Genomic DNA, 10,728 nt, shown 5'->3' with positions numbered 1-10,728 from the left:
AAAGTGGCCCAAGGGGCTTGTAAATCTGCCTCTTTGTGTTCCCAACGTAAGGGTAACATTTGAACGTAATATACCATGCAGGAAGCGGCGATAGGCGTGTGGGTCTGTGTGCCCCACTGAAGAACAGGTCTTTGCAGCTGAGTGAACCGGTGCTGCTCAGTTGTGGCGCTATACAACAAAACTGTAGAACTGCGTGCTCCCGCGCGCTTAGCCTGCCGGTGCTGCGAGCGCGTCTGACAGTTCATTTCCTCTCTGTGACGTCTCGTGCTCTGCCTGGAACGCAAACGCCGGCATTGATTTCCGCCCGGAAGAGTCCAGCGACGTACCTGCTCCCCATGCCTAGCCAGGAGCCGGTCAGAGAACAGGGTCAAAGCCTGAACTCCTGGGGAGTGAGAGCGACCTAGGTGAGAAGGAAGGGAAGAAATAAAGGAGGAAAAGATGAACTAGCGCAAGAGTGGAGAAAGGGAGGAGGGGCGTAATTTTAAATGTAGTTCTCGAATGAGAGCGCGTGAATGGTTGGTGGGATGATGCAGAGGTTTGGCTACGATTTGTGAGCTGTCAGCCGCTGTTCCTGCCTACTATACCTCGCGCGGCACGAGATAGAACCACACAGCGTGTCAATGTGTCAGGGGTAGAGCTGCCAGGTGACTCCAAATCATCATTTTCCAGCTTTACCCTTTTTGTTACCAACCTGGTGCATTCTGGAAGATGTAGTTTTGGTTAATTTTAACTGAATCAAAGAAAACAACGTAACCTAACACAATCTTTTGTAAGACGATATCCAAGGACTGCGGCATGTTGTCACTGGTGACCAATGCTTTACATGGAACAATAGAAGTGCAGGTAGTGGTACTCTGTGCTAGGGTACCTGCTTGAAAGCACTGCTAGTGACATGGGGCTACATGGTAATCTTAGCGAGAAAGTGCACAGGCTAAAATTCCCATAAAGTTGCTCGTCACCACGTCTAGTGTTTCCTCAGCACAGGTGCAAGGACTTGGTAAAGAAGAAACAGGCTCTTGTACTGCTGACTGTTTAATAAGCTGAGAGAGCGATGCCCACCCTACTTCTCTCCAGCAACTACCTCTAAATTGTATCTACAATGTTCCTCCTGACATAGCAACTTTACATGCAAAATTGAAAAAGAAAACAGACCACAATGTAAACATTTGCTTTAATGTTAACTGAAACACTGACGTCAAACTTTCCCTTAGACCTAACGTTAATTATATCTGAATAAATTAAGTTGTAATGACTATATTATATTTTATGATTGGTACCTTGACCCTAAATCCATATATGTACATACTAAGGTAAACTGTATTTCTGTAATCTAATGGGTACAATTAATTAAAATTAAGTAGTTCATCTTAGAATGAAAGATAGCTGTAACTCTAAACCTCCAGGACAGATTTTAAACTAACTCTGTAATACAACTAACTTCAATCAAAACCCTAAAAATTACCTCTTTTAGATGATTACATTAAAATCAACGGAAAACGTTTTTGTGAACGTTTGTTATATTGGGAAATATTTTTAAATGGACATTTAAAATTGATTTAATTTTTTTAATATTTATGTGCTCGCCTTTTTACGTCAAAGTCCAAATGTATAGGTTGAAGTAGTAGCTTCGAAATCGGCAATAGTCAAAGTAACGGTATAGGTCGATGTTATGGTAAGTAGAAGTGGTGGTTTCAAAACGTTAGCAAATATAAAATAAGAGGCATTGTATAAATTAATTATCTGTTGTGTCTTTCGTTTAAGTTTCTTGCTTAGTTATCCCCTCTGCTATGAGCCATTTTAGCTGACAATACTATTATCAGAGCCACTGGAATTATGCATCAGGGGAGGACCAAATTATGGGAGACAGTTGACGAAATTATGCTAAAAAAAAGGCAAGTTATACGGCGTAATAGTTACAATTTGTGGCAGTAATAATTCACTATTGTCATTTTATGCGTGTTAACACTGTCTGAGCAAAATTTTCACCTCATAAATATCAGTTGAATACACTAGAAATAACACTTGATTACAGGAATCGGCAACTGAAAGGCCACCTGCAATTGCGTGGCAATACGCGTTTCAGCATGTGTTGCAGCATTTTTCGGAACCATGATCCTTTTGAGGTTCAATAATTAAAAAAAATTAAAAAATTGCAAATTATGCACAGGATGATGGAATATGTGGCAAGTGTAGATAATTCCATAATCATGCTGAAAATGCCACAGCCACAGAATTGCATAATTCCTGTGGCCCTCACTATTCTGCATGCCGCTTTGGGCTTTCCACTGTACATCCAAACTGATATGTGTATGAAGCTATTGAAAGTGTCTTGTTCTTTCTCATTGGCCCACCCCGCTCCCCTCTTTCCCTGCAGTGGCGACAGACTCAAGGAAAAAGCTGGAAAATGTGGACTATAATTGGTTGCCGCTTTGGTCTGGGCCTCCACGCCAGGTCATGGTCTCATTTTTGGAGGTGGCGGTGTGAGGATCAGCATGTTACCAAATGCCTACACACCACCCGGACATGTGGCAGTAATGGTAGCTTCCCTGTGTACATGAGGGCGATGGCCTTTGGGGATAAGACTGCCATTATTGATCAAAATGGACAGCACACGTACAGAGATCTCTGCCAACGAAGCACCCTCCTATCTCAGCTGATCCACCGGACATTGGAGTACCCAGGTGCAGACCTGAAGGAAGCCCGCATCTCATTTTTGTGCCCTAACGATGCATCGTATGTGGTTGCCCAGTGGGCTTCCTGGATGAGTGGTGCTATCGCTGTCCCCCTCTACAAGAAACACCCTGCCCCTGAGCTAGAGTATGTCATCAGGGACTCCGAAAGCACGCTTGTTATTGTCGAGGACAGATACAGGGAGGTGGTGAGTCCTATTTGTAGTAAGCTCGGGATACCAGTCCTACTTATGCCCGGACCTGATGCCACTTTGGAGAAGCCCCTCTCTAACACAAGCCCCCCAGTTTCAGAGTGGAAGGACAGAGGAGCAATGATTGTCTACACCAGCGGTACCACTGGAAGGCCGAAAGGTGTCGTAAGCACTCATCGCAATCTACAAGCCATGGTGAGCTGGGGTACTTGTATATTGTATTGTCATTGTATTTATATAGCGCTGACTACCCCCAACGAGGCGCTGAAGTGCTTTTCGGTGAGTAGCACGCTACTCCAGAACCCAAAAAGGATTAGTGGTGGATTAGTATAGTGAAATTTGAGCGGTGGACATGTGAGTCTGCTAGTTGGATTGAAAAGGGTGATGGGGGATAGAAGAGGAAAGAGTCTAGAAAGTGTTTATTGGGAGATCATAATAGTAACATGAGGTTTGGGATGAGTATAAAGAGAGATGAAGGAGGGAAGAATCTCTAAAAAATTGATTAGGGAGATCATAGTAGTAAAATTAATTTTGGGATGAGTCAATGGAGGGATAGGTGAGGGAAGAATTTAGAAGAGTTGTTTTGGGAGATCATAGTATAAAAATGAGGTTTTGGGTGTACCAAGGAGGGATAGAGTAAGAAAGAGTCTAGAAAGGGTTATTTTGGCAATCATAGTAGTAGAATGAGGTTTGGGATGAATCAGAGAGTGGAGGTAGAGGATATAGTGAGAGAGGCATAGGGTGAAATACAGGATAGTGCTTTAGGGAGAGTCAAAGTTTTTTTTACAGTAGGAGTAAATTAATAAATATATAGATACATAAGTGCATATTACTGTACATATTTATATCAAGAAATACACATATCTAGATACATATAATCACATTAAATGTGTTATACACAGATATGCTATACATTTGTGTTTGAGTATGGTGGTTATGTAGGAAAGAGCCAACTCTTGAGTAGTCTTCTGAAGATAAGATAGTTAGCTATGGATCTTATTTTGGGGATAATGAACTCCATCTTTTGGCTATGGGTGGTGGATGTCTTGATTGGGGCATTGGGTCTACAGTGCATGGGGTAGGCCATGGTTTTATTTTAGCACATAGTTTCAAAGGCAACATATCCTGAAGCCTCTGGTGGCTTAAGCTCCCTGTATCTGGAAAGTATTGCTAGGACATGCCTTAATGTGGGGTACCCTATAGCAAGGGCTGAATTGGCTTCCAGCATCAGCAGGTAGTATGGATATGGCATTCGTTGATGGGGCCTCCAGGTTCTGCCAAGAAACAGCATATTCTGGGGCCTGTGGTGAGCTGGCTTCCAGTGTCTGCAGAGATGTCCTGCCTAAAGACTTCCATTGTCTGCCAAGAAAGGCATGCCTTGTTAGGAACGTAGGGGCCTTCCAAAAAGTATTGAACCTGTCAGGCTTTGTTACACTACAATCTGTAGAAGATGCTGAGCCAGTCTTCCTGTATGTGCAGTTTGTGGATTTCAAGTCTTATGTAATTTCAGTGAGGTTCTGGAAGACACTCTAAGACAGGCTTCTCCAACGAGTAGCTCCTGAGCAGCTGGTAGCTCTCCAGCTACCTGTGATTAAATATCCTGGGTGCTGTCCAGCCTACTAAATTAGAAGAGTTTGCTTGTTAGAATTGATGCATGTATAACAAAACGGAGAAGCGAGTATTCAAGACAAAAATGTGTGTGTTTTCAGGTCTCATAAGCTGATGTTTGGAGATAAACGGTTGAATTTCCAGTTCAAATTTCCAATTCAACAGTTTCAGTCCTTGACTTGGGTAAAAATAAACATTGTTTTTTCAGCTCCAAGATACCCTGGGGGGTGAATGTAAGCTTTATTTGAGGAGACTTGGCGCATTGAAGCTATGGCTATTTTGTATTAGCCATGCAAATGCATTCCAAATTAATAAAACCTTTTTTACATTACTGCTGGTAACCCTGCCTGATGCACTGAGGTAGTCACTGCTGGTAATCTTGCATGGATTTAATGTGAGGTCCTCATTATTGCAACACTGATATTAGTAGCTCGCGATGATTTTCACTGGCCATAGGTAGCTCTTATTACAGAAAAGCTTGGTGACTTCTGCACTAAGAGCTACGGTTAGCGGAGCTCCCTTTATCAGTGGTATATCCACTGGCAGGCTAGGAAGTAAGAACAGGGGCTTTCTGGGACTTGTGCAAGGATCCTTCTCAGTTGCTCGATGGTAAACTGTTGACACCAGGGGCTGTGCTATTTGATAGATTTACTGTATGAAGTTCCATTGGCAGACAAATATGGCCATGAATCAGGGTACAGATTGCTAAAAATCCAGTAGTACAACATTGCAAAGATTATTTAAAATTCCACCCATATGGGTGGGATTGAGGGTGGTCACCGACCGAGGCAGTCTCCTTTATCTTCGGGGGAAATGTGGTGTGGTTGAGGGAATATTTCTGAAATGTGAAACTAGGACATAAGAGAACAAATAATCAATTACTGTTACATTCCAAATTCAGATTGCAAAGTGCTCTACCTCTGGTAATGTGTCCAAAGTGTCCAGGGCTGTTAGAAGTAAGAGATGCGTAAATGTGTAAATCCAAAATGCAAAACAAACATTCGAGCTCCTCCATTACGTCAGGATTGCATATTAGACACAACTGCTGGCCTGTCAGACGCACAGCATGGGTCCGAGCCATATGGTTGGCTAAGCTTTTGCCACTCAACAGCTCATTTACATTATTTTGGTGATCTACATATCAACTATCCAAAAGAAATTAACTTGAACCTAAAATATGACAATGCACACAAAATAGTGTCAAAACCTAATAGTAGGCAAAGATGCCTCAGAATGTAACAAACTCCTGACGCCAACAGTGGACATCAGTACACTGTAGCAGTACGTAAAAAGGCAAAGTCCTTCAGCACACACATCCATGCACATAATGCTCCACACAGAATAGCATGATCTTGCTGGCCACTTATCAATAGAATCCATATCTAAACACTACACTTTTATATTCTTACCCCTCCATCACCATCCAGTATGGCTCGACTCTAAATAATATAAAATACAACCACATCGCGTCAACAGTCCACTTTAACTGTGGTAAATAAGTACCCCAGAACAATAAAGTATGCCCAGATTCAGAGAGTGTTACCATACCATACAAAAGGTTTTAAATACTGTACAAATGCACATAACATATGATGACAAATACGTCAGGTTAATGTCCGGGTTTAAGATGTGGAGAGCAGAATAAGGTAGTACTATGACGAGGGCTGTATCTGCTTCAAGAGACTTGACATTTGACCTGCTTTCAGACCAGCTGTGCTACCCTGCTTGGAGGAGGTCCAAAATGAGGGAAATACCTGTCAGGAAACGAGCTTAATATATTTCTTGTTCGACAATGACCATAATGCATTGGCCTCTTAGCCAAAATTCTGGATACGGTGAAGTTGGGAAAGCCTAACTGTATTGTATATAAATACAAGGTCCATATGCCAAGGTAAGAATTTAAACAAAGGCAGGGATACTTAAGCCATCAAGTGCACCTGTAAGTAATTTGCTGGCCGTATGATGTGCCCACCTCATTGTTTTTGTACTTTAAGAGCATTTAAAATCTGATCATAGTCCATGGCCTAAATATTTTTTACATACAACCCTGTCAGACTGTTCAGTTGTGGACTCATTTATTTAGTATGTTGGATGTTGCCTGTAAGTGAACTGAAAAGGCCCGAAACAAGCATTCAGAAGAGAATAGCAACAGCTGAATTGCACATTTACAGATCTATCCAAAATACAACTGGTAGGTTTGATGAGTAACAAAACACGGTTAACAATAAGTCTAAAGGGTATGATGCTCAGATTGTAAGTACGTAGAAGGTAGTTCTGATCAGGCCTATGGAATACTCGAACATGTCCCTTGCATAGGATATTTGCTTGAAGATTAGTATTGACCTACTTGTGGTTTAGAGAGATTCCTCTACACATAGCACGTTTTCTTTTACACCTGGGTACATCCTGAGCGTGGAACAAATATTTAGACAGTGACGTAGATACATGAATACATTTCTCATGTAGTAGCAAAAGGACAGTAGGAGGTTTGAGAAGCAAGAACATATGAGAGGTACACATTCCTATAAACATGCCTGGTGCTGTTGTGGATGGCTTATAATAACGGTGCTTGCAAATATATATAGGAAACTTTTTCCAACAAGGTGAAGTGGTTTAAAAACAAATATAGACACATATATATAACTATGCACTGTGCTGTTGTAATGACCACATATGACCCTGAGAGCAACTCAATAATTTATCTCTTTTTATTTTCTTGTTTATCAATATGATTTAGTACAATGCATCAATTTTAGTCTTTTTCAGTACTTTTTTATATGCAGATTGCTCCCATGGTGGGTACTAAGTCATTATATATACAGATTGATCAATAACATTCCATTTCATCTCGGCCATAATGATTCATTTAACATGGCTCTATTCGATTTAATTGATCAGTTATATTCCAATTAATATAAACAAAGAAATGTTTTTATTAAAACATGGCTCAAATTAGATCTACGTGCGTTTCGGCGTTCAGCCTTCCTCAGGCAGCCATGATTCTTTAGTTCCTAGAACATAATGAGAGAAAAACAAACTGTGATCGTTTTATATACAATAACTGACTACAGTGCTAAAAAAAAAGAAAGAAACGATTCTATTTATCATGCAATATTTACAACAACTACCAGTTCTGTCATGAAATTCATGATGTCTCAGTTCAACATAAGAAATGTGGAATGTAGATAATGAGAAATTAAACAGGATATAAGGAATGGATCACAGTACGCATGACAATGGGGGCCCTTGTAATGCAGCGGCCAGCGAAGTTGAGAAAGAGTCCAATATAATAGAACAAGTCCTTGTTAATAATAAGGCCCATATCTTCACTGTATCTAACTGTAGGTGGGCGTACCTTATAACAATGGGTCGGATGTCGGTAATCAGAAGCTGTGTGGATCAGCGCGAAGCGTGTTCTGTCACCTATTGAATAGCACGGGCTGGCATAAAATTACACCAAAGAATCTGTCAACCAGAAAAGAGAGAAGCTAATCAGATAAATTTAGCCTGTCGCATGTGAGACCATAGGGACTATGTGTATACCTTATATGGACCCAAGTACTTGGACAGATATGCCATGATGCGCTAGAACAAAGATTTACAAGAGGATCTTAATTACCTAGTGTTATGGGGTATTGACGCTTCCTACATCGGATATTGATTTGGACACTGTCCTCGACTTATCCTGGAGGCGTCTTGTGTGTCCAAGGGTTTTGAAAATATGTCAGAAGTCACGAGGATAGAAGGACATGCCTCGATAACACAACCAGGTGTGTTACTTAAGGGCGGAACACTCCTGGAAGGAATCAGATGATAACGAAGGAAAGAATCAAGACCAATTTAGTGGGAATGTTGGAATGACATGCAGAACAAACTTGAAAGCCTGCTTGTGAGTGTAAATACAATTAATGTGTATCTACTTACTAATGCATCCTGATAATTCCCCTGCCTGCGACAACCGGCTGCTTTCCGTAGGTCTAAAGGTTAGAGTTGCCGCTTCCCGCTTCTGATTAGCAACTCCGCACCGCGATCTAAAAGGAAAAGCATGCAATTAGAGACGCTTGCCTCTTGCGTGCTGTTAAGGTGATCCGCCCGTTTCGATGTGTGGAAGACAAGTAAAGTGAATCCCCTTGTATATAAAAATGGGGGAATGTGAGTTAGTAATCTCAACACTCCAGTGGCCTAGTGTTCTGACTGTACAGAGAGACCACGCTAGATGTGCGCTGCAGTGTCGATCAAAATACACTTACCCGGATCTGCAAATAATAACGGTGCACCATAAGCCATGAGGTCCAGGCACCATTCAGACAGCTTGTTTTGAAGAAGAGCTACCTAGAGCGCAAGAGTAAGATTTTATGTGTACCATCTTGTAAGTTGTTAAGTTCTGAACTGGGTTTCACATCAAAATTCTGCTTAAAAATCTGAGGCAGGTGCTATACCACAAACACCATTTAACCGAAGACTCCCTGTATGGGACACAGGGTATAAAAGCATCAAAAGAACCAGGATTTTCTACGAGGATGATCCTATTAATTATAAGTCTTGTTTTTGTATACTGGCTGCCAGGACGACAAAGGGTCCATTCCTCAGGTTGCATGTGTCAGGAGTCTACATGCTTGGATTAATGCAATATTATATATTAAGTGTTGTCCATAAGCAGATCAAAAGAATTAAAAACGAAGTTGCCAGAATGTTCCTGGATCTTAAAAGCTGATGGACAACACTCACCTTGAAACATCTCCACTGGTTGCTGGGGGGACAGCAAATATAAATAACATTCTGTGCAATGCACAAACAACCTTCTCGCGTAACACCCCAAGCTTGCTATGTGAACTAGATCTCCACTCCAACCCTGTCAAGATCTTAAGGTCCAGCAATGTCTCGACAAATCAAAAAGCAAATTCACTATAATTTAAGAATCCTAGAGAAACGGTGCTTTCTGGAGCGTATTTATTGGACAACTGAACACTTATATACAATATTATTTTCAGAAAGACATGATAATAGCCCTTTGTGGGCCAATAGTGTTTAAAATGCCAAAGCAGTACCATCCCCATCATGTAGACACCAGATCCACAGCCCAACATACCTGACAGTTTTCTGATGGGACCAGATTCCAAGCCCTGTCCGCTAAACACTGAACACATTCCCCACTTTTTAGTCCATGAGGAAAGATACATCCAGGCTGTCCAGGACTCCGCATCATAAAACATTTGTTTCCCTACTATGCTCTCCAAAGTATGTGTGGAGCACTTCATTGGCTTCTGGCACAGGATCCCATTCAATTCAAACAGTATTTGTAAAGTGCGACTAATCACCCTGGGGGTAATACAGGTGCTGAGGTCTCGCGGTTCTTACTCGAAGAGCCAGGTTTTGAGTCCCTTTCTGAAGTCTGATAGTGAAGGAGCAGTTCGGAGGTGGAGGGTGAGGTCGTTTTAAGACTTGGCGGTGTGGTAAAAGAAGGAACGACCACCGCTGCAGTTTCTGTGGATGTGGGGACGAGGGCGAGAGCGAGGGAAGCGGAGCGCAGTTGTCTTGGGGGGTTGGTGGAAGGTCACGCAGTGGTTGAGCTATGCAGGTCCTTGGTTGTGGAGGGCTTTGAAGGCGTGGGATAGCATTTAAAACAGGCATCTCTTTGGGACAGGGAGCCAGTGGAGGCTTCTGATGTGGGGGCTGACGCTGGTCCATTTGGCAAGGTTGAGAATGAGTCTGGCTGTGGTGGTCTGTGTGGTTTGGAGTTGTTTGAGGAGTTGGGTGGAGGTTTCGGTGTAGAGTGTATATCTGTAGTCGAGTCGGCTGGCGACGAGGGCTTGTGTGACTGTTTTCCTGGTGTTGATGGGGATCCATCTGAAGATCTTGGAGAGCATACACAGGGTGTGAAAGCAGGAGGTTGGTTGGGGTGGATGTGGGTCCAAGTTCCATGGGCCACCAAGTGTCATTCCATGGTGAGGTGTTTCTCCTGAAGATGAGCACCTCTGTTTTGTCCAAGTTCATCTTTAGGCAGTTGGCCCTCATCCAGTCTGTGACATTTGTCATTGGCGTACAAAAGTTGGTTCTGGTGGTGGCCAGGTCTTCCGTGATCGAGAGGATGAACTGGGTTTTATCCTCGTAGGAGATGGTGTTGAGTCCCTGGATGCACACGACATCGGCCAGCGGGGTCACGTGGAAGTTGAACAGGGTGGGGCTGAGGGAGGAGCCTTTCTCTGAGTTCGGCACGATGAACTGTTTGTTGCAGGGTT

General features: G+C 42.5%; 1 protein-coding gene across 1 annotated transcript in view; it reads left to right on the top strand.

Annotated features, from left to right (window-relative positions):
• The first annotated feature begins 286 nt into the window (after positions 1-286).
• The window catches only part of ACSF3 (acyl-CoA synthetase family member 3), a 501,265-nt gene continuing 490,823 nt past the window's right edge, over positions 287-10,728 (top strand). Inside the window, exons 1-2 of the mRNA XM_085636907.1 lie at positions 287-404; positions 2,375-3,076. Coding sequence (XP_085493033.1) covers positions 2,405-3,076 — 672 coding nt within the window. The 5' untranslated portion in view covers positions 287-404; positions 2,375-2,404. The remainder of the gene's footprint in view (positions 405-2,374; positions 3,077-10,728) is intronic.

This window comes from Triturus cristatus, chromosome 12 (genome assembly GCF_964204655.1).
Source record: "Triturus cristatus chromosome 12, aTriCri1.1, whole genome shotgun sequence".
Taxonomy (NCBI): Eukaryota; Metazoa; Chordata; class Amphibia; order Caudata; family Salamandridae; genus Triturus; species Triturus cristatus.
The sequence above is the reverse complement of the archived record's forward strand: the minus strand, read 5'-3'. Positions and strand labels throughout refer to the sequence as shown.